The sequence below is a fragment of the Eumetopias jubatus genome, unplaced genomic scaffold, assembly GCF_037043125.1.
Source record: "Eumetopias jubatus isolate StellerSeaLion01/CBP00866 unplaced genomic scaffold, mEumJub1_p1.0 scaffold_2, whole genome shotgun sequence".
Classification (NCBI taxonomy): Eukaryota; Metazoa; Chordata; class Mammalia; order Carnivora; family Otariidae; genus Eumetopias; species Eumetopias jubatus.
The window spans coordinates 190,796,394-190,814,001 of record NW_028274808.1 but is presented as its reverse complement, the minus strand read 5'-3'; the positions used below and the strand labels follow the sequence as shown (position 1 = coordinate 190,814,001).

The following is a 17,608-nucleotide window of genomic DNA, read 5'->3' as shown; positions in this document are numbered from 1 at the left end:
ACTGACCGTACCAGTGTCAGCCAGAGCCCTTGAGTGTAGCCTGTCCACGAGCCAGCTCAGCCGTGGCCAGCTGGCTTCTCGCAAAGCTCACCACGCAGGCTGAGGTGTTGACAGGAGACTCGGCAGGACAAGCCAGCAGACAGGGGGCTTCTCTCTGTACGGAGCCTCCAGTCTAGGGCCCCTTCCACCTGAGTATAGGTATTATGTTAAAGCGTCTCAGTACAAAGGTAAATATTTGAAATGAAAGCACTGCTTTTAATCCTCATGTCTATGCTCCTATTTGAGTACTTTTCAGATTTGGGTATTTGAGTGCTCATTGTTTCTATCTTGCCCATTGTCATGGTCCCTGGTCACATGTGCCCATGTGCAGGGCCCCCAATGGGGATTACAGCACCACCGGTTTGCAGTCAGTGAGAGATGATGTGTTCATTAACATTTTTGATGAAGTGCTGAACGACGTCCTAGAGGTAAGCTCACAGTTTGGAGAAAGGCATCTGTACCCATTTTCACGTCCTCTACCTACTGTAAGTCCCTAACACATTCCGTCTTTGTGCTGGTTGACATGTTTCAGACCTGACATGTGTGAGCAGGAAAGGGAGAAGGGAGGAACAGAACTTGCTTTTTGATTTTCAGTAACTGCACTGGGTGGGTTGCCTACGTGGTCTTAATTCTAGAACAACCCTGTGAAGGAGACTGTAAAATCTCCAGTTTAGTGAAGGGGAAACTGAGGTGCAGAGGGATTGAGTGACCTTCCTAGGGCCACAAAACGATGAAGTGTCTGAGCCAGAATGGGCCATAGGTCTGTCTAACCTACCCCACGGGCTTCCGGCTACAGCCCAGCCATTTTCCTGGGGCCGGTTAATTACATGAGTGGCCGACGTTGCGTTGCTCAACAGTTACCGCTTCCCACCCGCTGCAGGATGACCGTCAAAGAGGAAGGGGAATCCACACCCATATTGAGAGACACTGGTTGGGAAGCGTGAAAATCCCATTTAGCACCATTTACTTCCAAGCCAAGGTAAGCATCCGACATCCAAATTCCATGGGGCTCGGGAACAGCTGCGTCCACTGCTCCTGTACCCTCCCCACTGAGAAAACCTATGCGGGAGCTGCCGTCGGCAAGATAAAAAGCCGTTGATCTTGGGTCATATTTGCGTGGCTTGTAAAACATCCATCTGCCTTAGAGTCAGGAGTTAATGGAGGACGGTTCCAGTCTGAGAATTTTTCTAACATTTAAGTAGAAGTGAAGCAGATGGTGGGATGGAGCAGAAACGTGTCAAAATGACCAAAGTGGAGTGGATGGATGCCTGAAAGTAACTTGAAGGGAATAGTCAGCACAGTGATGGCCCATGTAATCACGTGCATTCTATTAGTGCTTCTAGAGTGCTCCCCATTTCAGACACAGAAAACGGTTAGCAGAGACCCGTTCGACTAAGACACCCTTCTTCAGAGTATAGTGGTTTTGCTTAAGGAGACCCATTAGGTTAACAACTCTTGAATGATTTAGTAGCTCTAATCTGGGACAGTGAAAGATTCTGCAATGGCTTTAATATCCTGGTATTAAATCCATGGCAATGGGAGGCTTTGAGCCACAAACCTGTAGCTAATCTCCCACAGCCACAGAGAGAGCAGTTTAATCCCACACGTGATGACCACCCAGACCAGGTGTCTCCCGGGCCACAGTCTACAGCAAGACCCAGGCTTGGATGGATTGGAAGCTCAAGGATAATTGGAATTGCAGAGCCAAGATGCAATTCTCTCCCTAGACAAAGGGACAGTCTACAGGTGAAGCTTCCGTGATGTGCTGGCCAAAAATTTACATTTCCCTCTTTGAATCGATCTTAAATGAAAAAATTTTTTTGTTTAAGAGCACACGAGTTTGTAAACGCAACTGCCATGTTGTTTGGCATTGCTGAATTTCACATTTGGAAGGGTACTCAGAGGTAATTACTCCCAATCCCTTCTTGATAAATTAATCTCCTTTATTGTGGTAATGTCCATACTCTGCTTGAGTGCCTCTAGAAACAGGGAATGTAATCTCTTTGCCATAGCTGTATTATAAATTTCTTCCTTGAACCGTACCATAATCTGTGTGCTTCCTTATTTGTAGGTCCTGGTTTGAAGCTACACATAACAAGTCGAATCCTGACCCACAAATAACAGTAGGAGTAACTATATTACATGCCATTACTAGCTAGTTTGTACGCCACCTCAGTTAAACCTCACAACAACCCAGTCGGCTTTATTGTCCCCATTTTACAGACGAAGAAACAGAAGCCTAGAGATGTGAAGTTACTACTCAAATCCCAAAGCTTACAGCAGAGCGGGATTCAGCTTTTACCCACTTCCCACAATGCTCACATTGCGTATTCCTGGGGAGTGAGATTGGTAAACGGAGAGAACTATTCAACGTTGGGGTTTATACGTTTCAATGTTACTTTTGAGAATGATTTTATTACATTTGTCATTTAAAAGTTTTGTCTGACTCCAAAACTCGTGCTGTTCCATGCACCCGCAGCGGACATTGGGCAGGATCTGGAGACGCTGCTGGTTGTCACAACTAGAGCGGGAACTAGTGGTATCTTGTGGGTGGAGGCCAGGGATGCTGCAGACACCCCACAGTGCACAGGACAGCCCCCACCACACACAATCCTTAGGCCCCAAAGATCAGCTGTGCCCAGGCTGAGAAACCCTGTCTTAAATCCTGATGCTCCAGCTATCTGGAGAGAATACCCACTCCTTTCTGGGTCATCGGCCTAGTTGCCCCATCAGATGCACCTGGTTGTTTCAGCTGCACGTTTCACGGCATTGTTTCTGGATACTTTTTTTTTTTAAGATTTTATTTATTTATTTGTGAGAGAGAGAAAGAGCACAAGCAGGGGGGAGGGGTAGAGGGAGAAGCAGACTCCCCACTGAGCAGGGAGCCGGATGCGGGACTCGATCCCAGGACCCTGGGATCATGACCTGAGCTGAAGGCAGACGCTTAATGACTGAGCCACCCAGGCGCCCTGTTTCTGTATCCTTTTCCCTGTACCCCTTACCTGCCCCCCAGTGCAGGCTCTGGGGCAAAGCACTGATATAAGGAGGAAAATAAACAACAGCTCACTTAATTCCTCCCTAGAAGGCGCAGTCACTGAAAGTTTAACTTCTTTCTGTATTTCTCCTGAGACATAAATGCCACTAAAGACTGAAATGAAAATCAGATTCTCTGTAAGCATGTGAATTTCAAATTCTGGCCCTGAAAAGTTGTGTGGCACCAGACAGTCTTTAATAAACTTATTGTTGTGTTGACTACACAAGAGTGGAAAGTCCTGTCTTTTGGAGCCTCTGCAGAAGTCAGGTCATTTTATTTAAGTGGCTTGTAGTGCATTAGACCCGCAGGTATTGAGCACCTGCTGTGTAAACAAAACGCTGCTCTACATTGGAGAAGGGTGGTAGAAATGGGGGTGACATATAGATCTATTCACAGAGAGAAATCAGGTCTCCAGAGCAAAGTGATAAACAGGCACATGACTGCAAAGTGGGGCAGAATGGGTCACAGTAACAAGCAGGAGATACACACTGTGTGAGGCTGCTGGAGATAACAAAATAATTCACGAAAGAGATGACATCCAACCCAAACCTGGAAATAATGATTGATACTCCGCAAGGGGGGATGAAACTCTGGAGCATTCCAGAAAAGGGGGAAAGGCTGCTGGCCCATCCATACTGAGTGCTGAGCATACGCCAGGCATTTTTCTGGGTGTCTGACATCTATTCATCCAGCACCCAGAACTACCCTACAAGTAGGTCCTACTATTGTCTCTTTATAAATGCACGAGCTGAGGCACCTGGAGTGTAATCCAGGATTTGAACCCAGGTGACCTGCTGTCACGGTCAACCTGCAGAGCAGGCAGACGCTCTGCAGAACTTCACAGAGGCAGGGAAGTAGAGAGCCCTTCCCGTGAGAGCTCAGGGAGACACGCCCAGAAAGAGGGGGGAGCCTTGAATGTCAGTCCGAGCAGTCTTTATTGGATTCATCAGATAGTGAGGGGCTGACACTTGCCTTTGACCTTTCACTGGAAAACCACCAGGATGTTCACCAAGTCATATGTTGTTCACAGATTGACGGGACGTTTAAAGTAGACATTCCCCCTGTTCTTCTGGGCTACAGTAAGGAGCGAAGCCTGATTATCGAACGGAGTTTTGACTCGGTGCGAAGCCTGAGTGAAGGCTCCTACATCACCCTGTTCATTACCATCGAGCCTCAGCTGGTTCCCGGGGAGTCTGTTCGAGAAAAGGTAACCCTGCCCCCACTTGAGCATCGCATGTCTGATGCTGATGAGACACGACTATGCTTGCTGGGCTGTGCTTTTATAAACGCAGACCACATGGCACAGGCCGAGGGCTCCTGACACTGTCCACTCAGCACTCTTAGAGTCTGGACAGAAGGAAGGGGAGATTGCCGATTGGGGTACTTCCATTGAGCCGATACTTAGGTTGATCCACAACTTAAACTTTCAGGCCAAGCAAGACAAACATAAACATGCGCCAGGTTTAGAAGAATTTTCTTAATGGAAGAAAAAAAGCAGACTGCGCTTTTATCTTGATGTTTACTGGCAAGCATGCTGAAACACATCTCCACGTGTGACCTCACATCCCTGGTTGGGCTGTGCATTGAATCAATTTATAGGATCGTAAGGCTAGACCTCCAGGGGTCACCTCATTTCAGTGCCTTCAGACAGAAACAAGAATCTGCACAAGTGCTCCAATTCTGAACAGCTCTACAACAAAGAGTTTCCAGAACGTAGGTTTGTTAGCAACTGTTTCCCAACCCCTATAGCCAGGAGACACTTCCTTAATGTAACATGCTTATGCAGTCTTGACGTGCACCGCCGTCACTGGTTTGGGGGGAAAGTATTGATCATGACCTCTTCACACTATAAACTAATACAGTCACAGCCACCACCACATACTGAGTTCTTACTCGGTCCTCAGCACCACGTCAGACATTTGACACCTGTTCTCTCTTAATACTCACAGCTATATTGTACAGTGGGTCTGCAACTGAGACGGGGAAAATGAGGCTCAACCTTCCAGTTCCCCCAGACAGTAAATGCAGAGCTAACAAGTCTGTCTGACTCGAAACCTTATATATTCAATAAATATTTACTGAGCACCTTCTATGTGACAGGCATTTCTCAGGTACTGGGGATACAGCAGCCTAGAAAAGCAGAGAAAAATCCCACGGAGCTTACATTCATGTGTAAACCCAGCTTGTCACCTACTACACGAGACGTGGATTCTCCTGCTGACTCTGTAGTTTATCCATCTTAGCTTTGTAATTACGACTCAGATGGAGATGGAAAAAAACAATGAGCACATTCCTCTGTTTCTGTTTCAGTATTACAGTTTGGTTCACAAGAGAAAAATCCCTATTCCCTATTCCCCTTTGAAAGGATTATTGGAAAAAATAAATCTACTGAAATTCAAAGTAATCTCACATGCCAGCCTTTGTCACAAACGCTGTGACAAATCTGTTCTCTAGAAAACATGGCAGAATACATGCGCTTCAAAATATTTCTAGGAAGTGAAACATGTATTCTGAATGTTCTTCCTTCATGTATAAACTCAAGAGAAAGCCAACAAGCATGTTGATACAGAAAAATGCTCCCAGACAAAAGATGGTTTTACTATTTTTATGTCTTCTTCACGAAGGAAAAGCACTCCATCTGGAGGTGAGCTTCCAAAGCATGTGAAAGCAATCTGCGACTGCGGCTAAAGGGTTGAAACCCAGAGCCCAGAGCCGCCTCTTAGCACCTGGCACTGCCCCTCACCCCCTGGGCTCTGAAGCCCAGCCCCCAGGTCCCACAACCTGCCCTGCCTACAGCCAGGTAACAGGGCTGTCCACTGCTGCTTCAGTGGCAGGTCACTGCCCTGCTGTGGCTGTGCGGAGCATTTCTCTTAGGCCTCTTGAAAGGAGGCTTAAGCCTTTGGAGGCCAGGTTCTTTGCTGCTATTTGATGAGGAAGCACCCTGATGTCCTAAACGCAGTGGCAGAAAACACTGCTGGATGAGTCCCCTGCAGATGATTCGGGAGAGACAAGATCTCACCCTAAGAGCACAGAGCCCACAACCTGGAATCGGTTTTCTACTTACCAGCAACTTCCAGAATTAGCAGATTAGAGTTTTCCCTCCACCATCATCCCATGGGGAACCATTCCCTGACTTTTTAAGGGATTTACTCATGGAATTTTCATAAGAATCAGTAGCGACTCCTGAAATTCTTCTGTAACTGCTTTACGTTGTCTTGAGAAAAGTTAAGTTTTTAAAAATAGATTATTTCTGTTAATAAAGTCTTCCTCTCATTTCTTTTTTCTTTCTTGCCTCTAATAGATGAGTGACATGCTTAAAAAGGTATACCAGGTATTTTGTTTTACATCCATTGGTAGTTATTAGGCTTTTACTTAGCTGCTCTCCATCCCCTGCCATTTCATGGAAGCTGATGGGTCCTGGTGTATATGCGATCCCTTGGTGATGAGGTACAGACGTTGGAAGTTCCATGAAGAATGTCCAGCTCTGTCTTTCGGCCCATTTCATTTTGTCAGAGAGATTCTTAGTTAGCTGTGAATGTAGGAAGTCATAGGTGTGAATGTAGCCTGCATGCTGGGCACCATCTCCACTGTTTCCAAGCCTATAAAATCCATGAGCTGCTTCTTAGAGACACAGCGCAGCTGTGACAATGATTTCTGATTAGCAGAGCTGTCACAGTGTGTCCAAAGAGAGCTTTTAAACCCATTCGATTTTCTGTAAATACTGACACTAACCTAGAGGTTAAAAAAAAAAAAAAAAATTAAACCAGTTAAGAATCTTCCACATTTTGTGTTGAATCAAACTGCAAATTTGTCAGTTAGCCCTTAATTTGTTTTGTAATAAACAACCCAAATTCTTCTAGTATTTAGCTTTCGCTTGGCACTTCTTAGATTTCCAAGATGGCATACTCCTCCATAAATCACTGTTTCACTCCATGGAATGGCATCCTGGTGGCCTAAGCAAGTATTAATGACCATTAATAGATACTTATTTAAATGCTTACCTTGTGTATGCTCGGGGCAGAGAGGAACACAAGATGATTCAAGCATGGGCCCTGCTCTCACAAAGCACTAGGTATGTAGTCAAAATACACAACTGCACGTCCAGGTCCAAGTGGGAGAAAACAGTTTCTTCAACCTGGAAGGCCAATAGTCAGGACTGATTCAAGGTTTTTGTTGCTCTTTCTGGACAAAGCCCATTGCTACCTCCTAAGTGCTCCCCTAGCACCCTGTGTTTATCTCCATAGAATCTCTGGTCAAGTAGTTCAAGTGCCTGACTGCTTGTTAGTGTTCTCCTCTAGAATAGAAGTTGCTTCAGACACTGTTTCATACTCATTTATCCACAGTGCCTGGAACCTTTCAGACTCTCAGCAAATGACTGGATGAGTAAGTAAATGAATAAGTGTAAAGAACATAGGGATGAATTCACTGGTGCTTTGTTTCAAACCACTCTTGTTGCATGATTCTCCATCTTTCTAAAGTTACAGTTATTTCTGGGGTGACAGTTCTATCCCAGGAGTCTGTGACACACCCATACCAAAAAAGTCTTCAGAGCTCACCGTTTCCATTTATTTATATCTCCGTCCTAACATCTGTCGGGCAGCTACCGTGGGGCGGCGGTATGCCGAGCGGTAGGTGGTTACAGTGATGATGCAGATGATGATGATGTTCAGTTTCAGATGTCAGGGACATCCCATGAGAGTATGTGGGAGGCTTCCGGAAGTGCCTCCATCCTACTTAATCCCCACAACTGCTACCCCAATCCCTCAGGGTACAGCAATCAAATTAGAAACAGGAGCCACAGTCCAGCTCCAATGAAACAGAAGTCAAGAACAGCTGGGATAGTCTAGATTCTATCTGAAGTCATAAAAAAGTAAGGGGATGTTTTCTGTGCACTTGTTCATTCACTCAACAATATTTGTTAAAAACTTAGTATGTGTACTACGTGCCAGGTGGTATTGGTACTGGAGATAAAAAACAAGAGCAAAACAAAATCCCTGATTCTAGGAATCTTACTCTATAGGGGGAGACAGAGTAAACTTACCAGCGATTTTAAATGCTAAAAAAATAAATAAATAATGCAGAGTATAAGAAGGATAGTTGGGTGCACTTCCCTTCTCAAAATAGACACATTTTCAGGCACTGCCTAGAATCTAAATTCTACTTAACAGTTAATTTTTCTAATAAAATTTTATTTGAGTTTATCTTGAAACCCTTTGAAATGTAAGCAACCATATGTATATTTTTATACTAAGCGATAAAATTCTTTTTTTTTACACGTAGTTGAAATTTTAATATGCCTAGGTATTGATTAAGCGATAAAATTCTTATAAAAACATTTAAATATCTGCTTTTTTCAAACTATTTTTTTAGCAATAGCTTTAGGGGAAAAAATTACAACATGTGTCTAAAGGCAAATGAAAATTGTTCTGTTTCATCTGCTTTGAGTTACTATCAGAAGTTTGGGAATTGGTAGCTCATCTTGGATCAGAGAACTGCTTAAAATAAATATAATACATTTGATCTTTCTAGTTCTGTTTCCTTTTTCCCTGAGACCCATTACTATTATGTATTACATTGATCATGGATTTAAAACTTAACATATCAACATATATCTGTCAATTTGTTACGCATTTAACATGAGTTGCTCAAGCTTTGCCTTTGAGATGTTAGATTTCTGGGACCCTCCCCCCTCTAAAACCAATGTCAAAATACACATAAAACTACTGCTTGGTCTCATCAATCAGAATTAGTACATTATACTTTACTTTCTATATAGGTGTTTATAGTTTTCCATAGGGCTGCTTGCCTGTTGACTACTTTCTTTCAATCCTGTTCAATATATTTTAAGTATTTAATGTATCCATCTAATCTTTAGATTATAAATATAATTAAATAAAGCCCTAGGACTCCAGGGCATGGCAATAGCGTAAGGGGTCACTTATTCATAGTTCCTGAAGCACATTTTTAGTTCGTGTCGACTGTGGGATCTCAACGAGTTCTCCTGTGCCTCCTGTAATCACATGTAAACTCCATGGAGTCTTTGTTTTTGAAGTTTGATTCTCAGGAAGATGAGAAATTGCTTCAAGCAACAGAGAAGTTTCAAACTGAATGTGCCTTAAAGTTTCCACACCGCCAGTGCCTCACAACAGTGACTGACATCAGTGGAAAAACCATTTTTGTCACCCGTTACCTCAAGCCTTTAAACCCTCCACAGGAGCTCCTGGATGCCTGCCCCAACAGCCCCCAGGCAACAGTGGTGAGTATGTTTCACAAGCCCATCACGGCTGCTCCTAAAAATGTGTTACAGTTTTAATATACCGCCCTCTTAATTACCATATTTCCTAGGACTTAATATAGTCACTATATTGAGATCATTAGTGGTGAAAGAAATGATTAACACTTTTTTATTACTCTGAGGCTCACTTTCTTTAGAAAAGTCTGAAGGTACCAGAGAGGGTAGAAATCCTTAGTTCATTCTTTCAGTTAACGATTGTGGGGTACTTACCATGTCCCTGGCTCTAGACTGGGTTCTGGAAATTAACATTTGGAAGATGCTTTACACTTTGGCAATGTCTTACATTGTGGGGTACTTACCATGTCCCTGGCTCTAGACTGGGTTCTGGAAATTAACATTTGGAAGATGCTTTACACTTTGGCAATGTAATGTAATTTTATGTAAGACTTATGTCTTACATAAACATGCCTTCATTATGCGTCCTCCATCACTTTCTGGGATTCAAACCACGGCCTCTGATTTCAGAACTCATGCACTTTCTACTATAGCTGAAGATAACTATTCAGTATTATACTTAATACTATAGGCATCATTGACTTCAAATGAAGCAAAAATTATTTCCAAGATTTGAGGATGTACAGCATGTAAGCCGTCACCACAGAATGCATCCATACTGAGCCATTAAATATACATGCGCATTCTCTGGCTGCAGAGCACCCTCCCATCACAACCACACATGAACAGAAGCCATATTTTAAACAGGCTGTTTTTAAGTGACTACTGTAACCCATAACTATCTTCAGAGAGTGGGTAGTCTACGGAGTAGTTGCTGTTAATAAGCCATTAACATAGTAATTTAGGAACAGGGTGATGATATATCTATTTGCAGATATAGATACAGCAAAAAAGTAAAACCTGTGCTCCACATTTCAGATACTTTTTTTATTAATCAATTTTTATTAAAAACCACAATAGGGACTTCCCTCTGTTCTTCCTAGCATAGTAAATATGCAGAAAACTTCTCCCAGGAGAGAGCACTTAGGATTGATGAATAAAATATTTAAACCATTTTTAAAATCATGGCTGACATAGAACTAAGGTGGCAGGGGGGAAACTCAGAGACAGGAAACAATGAAGCAGGTTCCACAGGGTGAGAGTCTGAAATAGTGTCTGCTCTGAGGTCGTCCAATAATTCCTGATGCCTAGAGCTGGGCATCTACACAAGGCATGCCCACAAGCTGGTGGGGAAGGAGGTAATGTGTGGTGCCAGGGCAGGGAGGGGGGCTGAATTAGAGACTCAGGTACACAGTTAGGACTCTCGACAGGTAATGTCAACAGTGGGTACACCAGGAAATACCCAGCTTTGCAGAAGGAATCTTGCCTGTCTCAGCCTTGACTGTGGATGGAAGAGAAACGAGAAAAGTTTCTCCAGGGAATTCCTAATCACTAAGTTGTATTTATTCACACTTGAGACTGTTATTTACACTGCCCGGATGACCCAAAAAAAACTTCAGCTGAAAATTTAATTGAAAGTGTTCCCTGTTCTAATGCCCCTAAATCCCTGACAGAAGGAAAAAGAAATCTTTCTAGAAGAACACCCTTTAAACTCAACCTTAAAAACAAACAAACAGAAAAAGTTCCAAAGTTCCAAGCAACACAAACATAAAAGATCATCAATAGGGCACCTGGGTGACTCAGTCAGTTAAGCGGCTGCCTTCAGCTCAGGTCATGATCCCAGGGTCCTGGAATCAAGCCCTACATTGGGCTCCTTTCTCCATGGGGAGTCTGCTTCTCCCTCTCTCCTGCTTATGCTTTCCCCTGCTTGTGCTCTCTCTCTCAAATAAATAAAATCTTAAAAAAAAAAAATCATCAATAAAGAAATAAGTCACCATGAGGAAGGCAAGAGTTAGCACATACAACACACTGCAGAGTAGTCCACAAAGACTGCAGATACTAGAATTATCAGATTCAGAATATAAAATACATATGTTTGCTAAGTTTAAGAAATCCAGGGAATTGAAAATGTAACAGAAGAACAGTAGACTATCAGAACTGACAGGCGGGTGTTAAAAATAATTGCATGGTACTTATAGAAATACAAAATGGAATAGTTAAAATGAGACAATGAACAACTGGCTTAACCAAGACATAAAATACAGTTAAATACAGAGTTAAGTTACATACAGGTAAGTACAGAGAGACTTCATGAACTGGAATATGCATGAAAGAAATTACTTGGAATATAGCACAGAGATAGCAAAAAATAGAAGATTTAAAGGAAAGGTTAAGAGACATGGATGATAGAGGCAGGACAGCCAAACCCTGTATGAAAGGAGAAGGGCAACGTTCAAAGAGAGCTGAGAATTTATAAGACTTGATGAAAGACAACAATCCTCTGATGCAGGATGCCCAGTATATCCTACATAAGATAAATAAAATAGAATTAAAATCTAGGCATATCATAGGGGACTACAAAGATGATCTTATAAGCAGCCGGAGAGAAAACAGATTTTCTATAAAAGAACAATGATTCAACCAATGGACTTTTCAGCTGCACAAATGAAAGTCAGAGAAGGCTTAATATCTTCAAAAGGCTGAAGGAAAATAGCCATCAAACTAGTCATTTATATCCAGTGAAACCATCTTTCACACAAACATTGGAGAATTTACAACCAAAAGATTTTCACTTAAGAAATTTCTAAAAAATATACTTCACAGAAAGAAAACTCTCAGAAAATCCGAGACACCACGCATAATGGTAAAGAAAATGGAAAATTTGTGAGTTAATCTAAACAGGCATTGTCTTCATGTCAATAATACTAGCAATGAGGATGGAAAATAGTGATTAAAAACAAAAATCCTGGAAAAAATGCATATATGTCAGGACAGGATCGATGAGAGTATTTTAATTCCCTTGTGTTTTCCAAGAGGAAAGTGAAGATATTTATTAACTTTTAGAGTTTAAGTTAAATATTCATGTTGAAATTTCTTTTTTTTAAAGATTTTATTTACTTATTTTAGAGAGGGCACAAGCGGGTGAGGGCAGAGTAGGAAAGAAAGGGACAAGCAGACTCTGCCCTTAGTGCGGAGCCCAACGGGGGCCTCAATCCCATGACCCTGAGATCATGACACAAGCTGAAATCAAAAGTTAGGGGCTCAACCAACTGAGCCACCCAGGTGCCCCCATGTTGAAATTTCTAAATTAATCACTTAAAAGAATAAAAGAAAGTGCATATAGCTTCCAAAGTGGCGGGAGATAAAATAATGAAATGGGATGAAGAAGAGAGTGGTGAGAAAAAAAGAAACATAGAAAAAAGTGTGAAAAATAAAAAGCACAGAATAAGGTAGTAGAAATAGTCTAAATGTTTACTAGTAATCGCAATCAAAGCAAAGGGGTTAAACTTTCCAGGTAAAAAACAAACTGTCAAACTAGATTTTTAAATCGTTTATGGTGGACCTTTACAAGCTGATTCTAATATTTATATGGTGGTGCAAAGGGCCAAAATAGCCAAGACATCCTGAGGAATAAGAAGAACTCAGTGGGAATATTTGCCATACCATACATCCAGGCTATTATGAGACCATAGTAATTAAAGTAAAATGGTATCGACACACAGATAACAGAGAGAAAAATGGAAAAGAATAAAAAGTCCACTCAAATATAACCCACTCAAACCTGACATTACAAAGCTAGCATTGGAAATTAGTAAGGAAAAGATTGACTATTACATAAATTTTACTGGAATCACTGATTTTTACATATGGAAAAAATAAAAATAGATTCCTACTTCACATCACTCAAGTGCAGACAGATTGAGGACTTAAATATGAAGGCATTTTTATCTTTATGATTTTTAACTTTATCTTTATGACTTATTACAAGTCATCTTTATGACATGAGACAAAGTATTTCTTAAACAGAAAAAAAACACAAGCTGTAAGAAAAGAAAAAAGATACATTTGGCCATATTAACAGTGAGAACTTGGGTTTATCAAAGACACCACAAAGGAAATGAAAAGCCACAAATAAGATGTTTACAAACTGCAGGAATATGAGTCGTAAGTACAATGATGTCCTGATCTTGGTTTCTAAATACTATTGCTCTCTAAAAAGCTCCTTGGAGAAATGGCTGCTTTCTGAACTGAGCTAGAAGAAATACAAGATGACTGTGAAAGTCCTCTTATACCAGAAAGTAAGGAAGTGCAGGAAAAAAAAAAGAGAGGACATTTCAAAGCGACCTAGCAGCCAGTGTCTTCATGTGTGAAAGCTGGATATTAACAGTGACTTCCTTTGTAGGATGTGTGCAGAGGCTGAAAGGACATAATGTTAATACAACACTCAGTAAACACTTGGTGAGCATTCACTTCATTTTGTACACATAAATGTTTGTGATACATGAACCTGTCTTGCAAAGAATGAGGTAGAGTATCCAGCATTCTATTTTACCGCAAGTTATTTTTTTAAACAGGAACTGCTCGATTATTTTTTGTTCAAACAGGAACTGGTGGCTCGATATGTGTCATTGATTCCTTTCTTGCCTGACACTGTTTCATTTGCTGGCATCTGTGACATGTGGAGCACGTCTGATGTGAGTAGTTCTTCCTCACAGATTTACTAGTTTGTGCTGACTTCGATGAACACGGGCCAAAGGCTTGTATAATTTTAAATTGCAACGTTCATTGGTCCTTATAAAAATCCACTTGGTCATCTGTTTAGCAGACTGAGCTAAATTCTGAAGTATTTTTTCTTTCTGGTTCCATTTGACCAAGTTCAGAAATTAAGAAAAAAATATTTGCACAAAGAATAAAAAACATTTCAGAAGTCAATACTGATTTATCCTCCCAGTATTACCTTAACAATATCGCAGTTTTATTCATTAAAAAAAAATCAAAATTACACTCTGTATTACACATGGAACTCATATATTCCATAATTTATGGGCTTCCTAAGGCATGCCATGTCATTACTGATTCCGTATGTACTTCCTGGTCACCTACCACATCTCAGACATTGTACTAAATTCAGGCTATGAGCGAAATAAACATGGCCTCTGCCCTCATGGAATTTACAATCTGTGTATGTTACATCCAAATGGATCTTCTATGAAACAAACACATATATCATCAGAGGTATTCATTCTGCTTCTGGATCTCATGTGTACTGTGTTTGGATAATTGTAGGATATTAAACAATATCCTACAATTCCCTTTGAAAGATAGCTCTAAACCAAAGAAATTTAAGTACACTAAATTTTTTGTTTCCCAGGATATTTTGGCAACATAATGTTGACAGTATTAGAGGTAACATTTCCACAACCTCAAGGCATCTAAAGAAAATATGCAAAGAACAGAATAATTCATGTGCTCTCGAGCCAGATTGGCTTTCCCACTCCCTAGGTATTCCTTCTCTGTGTTTCCACGTCCTCATCTATAAAATGGGAAGAGAAGTACCTCCCTCAAAAGTTTATTCTAGGATGAAATGAGTTACTGCATGCAATGTGCTTAAAACAATTTGGGGGCAGGGCAGGGGGAGCTATGAACAGGCAGAGTACAAATGATTTTTAGGGCCGTGAAAATATTCTGTGAGATTCTAATGATGCGTACATGTCATTACACATTTGTCAAAACCCAAAGAATGTACAACACCAAGCGTGGGCCCTCCCATAAGCTGTGGACTTTGAGAGATTATGATGTGTCAATGTAGGTCTATCAGTTGTAACAATCATCCTATTCTGTGGGTAGATGCTGATAACATATGGGGGCAAGGGTAGATGGGAAATCTCTTCCTCCAATTATGCTGGGAACCTAAAACTGCTGTAAAAATAGTCTAAATAGTAAAAAAAAAAAAAAATCATATATAAATTAAAAACAAGAAGTAAAACTGAAATTTGTCTCCCCCACCATAGTGTTGATTCTAGAAATCCATGTCATCAATGTCAGAGAAAATACCATATTGGTTTGTTTGTTTCAATGAATTAGAACATAGTACCAAAATATGGAAAAAAAGATTTTTAAAATAGGTCTTCTACTTTAAGGCACTAGTTTTAACAGTGACTTTTTTTAAAAATCCTGTATGGCCCATACAGAATGAAGCAGTCAGTCAACAACATCATTTTTCTTTTCTTTCCATCTCCGTCAGCAATTTCTGGATCTCCTGGCAGGAGACGAAGAAGAGCATGCAGTATTACTATGTAATTATTTTCTCTTTCTGGGGAAGAAGGCCTGGCTCATGATGGGCAGTGCTATTCCTGAGGTAAGACCATGCAGGCTGGCTCCAACAGAGGAGTGTAATTGTCTTAAGACACTTGTGTTAGGTTCCAGATTATGAACAGTACTAATTTGCATAACGATCCTTTGAGTTGAAAGGAAAGTGGCCCAGAGATTGCACCGTGGGGAGAGAGGACCAGTGATAAGACATGAAATGATTTTTAGTGGTACTAGTGCTCTGATCAGTGCTTCTGATTGGGGGCTTTTTTTTGGCAAATCTGAACACTTTATCACTCAAAGGCCCCACCTGACTCTGTCCTTTTAGTTTGAGCCCCCAGCTGCCCATGGTACTCAGAATTTTGATTCCCTTAGTGATCCAACGCTACTCATGCTAAGGAGTGAAGGGGATCTGAAGAAGTGTGGCAAGGTTAGAGATCTCTTCTGTCACGCCCACCGCTTCCTCAGGCATCTGCGACTAACCAGCAGGCAAAGGGGAATGCAGCAACCACAGGAGCAAAGAAAAGAATGTTAGCAGCTATATTTTGATATTATTGTTACTTTTATTGGACTGGAGATACCACCTATTAGAATGTTTCCCCCAGCCCACTGCAAATGTCCCTAAATTTTGGGAATGTTAGGGTAATTTGGGGTACGAGTTTAGAAAATTCACATGAATTGAAGCAGCTTATCCAAAGAGTGTATCCAAAGGAGGCCACAAGTTTCCAGGAATCCTTGGGAATTAGGTAGCACGAGTTGCCACTGGGCAGGTATTATCACATCCAAAAACTAATTCACTCTCCATCGTTATCTTTCAGGGAGGCTGGTACAAGGAAAAGAACACTAGGCTAGGAAGTCATGAAGCCTGGGTTCAAAGCTCTGCCTACTCCTCATGAGCTGTGTGGCTCTAAGCAAGTCAGTTCACAACTCTGAGCTTTATAAGGAAGTCAGGATAATAAATCTTGCCCTGCCTTCCCCAGAAGGCTATTGTGAACATCAAAGGAAGTCCATACACGAGCAGTAAATGAATAAATGCTCACTGTAAAAAATAATAATAGTAATAATAATAATAATACAATAATAGACAAGTATTCTGAGTAAAAAGTTAAAAGTACTTTGTCAGGCTCTAACCCCCAAACCAACTCCCTACCCCAGGTGTATTCACTGCTAACAGGTTGGTATGTATCTTTTCAAAACATCTTCTATGCATTTACATAATTATAAATGTATCTCAAACACTAGTTACTGTATTAGAAACAGAAGTCGTATTCAGACATAATCAGCCTTCTAAATACTTAATCAACTATCCCTATTTGGTCTACTGTACTAGCAGATGCAAGCATTTTGCAAAAATGAACATTTGATTTTATTTCTTAAATCCAATGCAACCTAGAACTTCAAACTAATTTTCATCATTAGCCATGAATTTTAGAAATTAGGGGTCCAACCAAAATAATTAATTCTGTGTGCAAACTAATCTTGACCTCAAATGCATAATTAATTGGAAACTGTTTTAATGACTATTTTCCTTCAGGGTCCAACTGCCTATGTGCTAACTCGGGAGCAAAGTCACTATTTAATATGGAATCCCTGCAGTGGACATTTTTATGGACAATTTGATACATTCTGTCCCTTAAAAAGTGTGGGCTGTTTAATAGGTCCCGATAATGTAAGTATTACCTTTGAATGACTGTTGCTTTCTTTTTTTTTAATTGACCTACTGATTTAATAAAATTTTATGTATCAAAAAATTTATATAAACATAATACATCACAGTTAAAGAAATGTAGTGTCAAGCACAGTGGCAAGACGTCCTAAACAGTAACTTTTGGTTGAATTAGTCACCTGATCTGCAGAGAAGCACAATGATGTTAAAGAATATAGAACTCAGATTCAGAAGGCCTGGGTTTACGTCCTGGTTCTGTCCTCACTTGTCTCTTCCAAAACAGAGTTTGTAAGTACCTAACTCATAGTGTTTTGAGAACTAAGTAAGGCAAATTTATCACCTGAGAAGACTGGGTCCCTCCCTCCCTCCCCTTCTTTTCTCCCTCCCATCTTCCCTGCTCCCTCCCTTCCTTTCTTCCTTTTTCCTTTCC

The 17,608-nt window shown here is 41.0% G+C and overlaps 1 protein-coding gene and 1 long non-coding RNA gene across 2 annotated transcripts in view; one reads left to right on the top strand and one right to left on the bottom strand.

Moving 5' to 3' along the window:
* CC2D2A (coiled-coil and C2 domain containing 2A) overlaps positions 1–17,608 on the top strand; it is a 101,558-nt gene that overhangs the window by 68,537 nt on the left and 15,413 nt on the right. Inside the window, exons 24-30 of the mRNA XM_088021354.1 lie at positions 371–467; positions 920–1,018; positions 4,104–4,280; positions 9,126–9,329; positions 13,808–13,897; positions 15,448–15,561; positions 17,047–17,181. Of these exons, the coding sequence (XP_087877480.1) occupies positions 371–467; positions 920–1,018; positions 4,104–4,280; positions 9,126–9,329; positions 13,808–13,897; positions 15,448–15,561; positions 17,047–17,181 (916 nt within the window). The remainder of the gene's footprint in view (positions 1–370; positions 468–919; positions 1,019–4,103; positions 4,281–9,125; positions 9,330–13,807; positions 13,898–15,447; positions 15,562–17,046; positions 17,182–17,608) is intronic.
* LOC114197326 (uncharacterized) lies at positions 5,665–8,182 on the bottom strand. Its single transcript, XR_003606886.1, has 2 exons — positions 7,075–8,182; positions 5,665–6,805 (listed from the first exon to the last, which is right to left on the bottom strand). It is a non-coding gene; the product is annotated as an uncharacterized LOC114197326 (long non-coding RNA).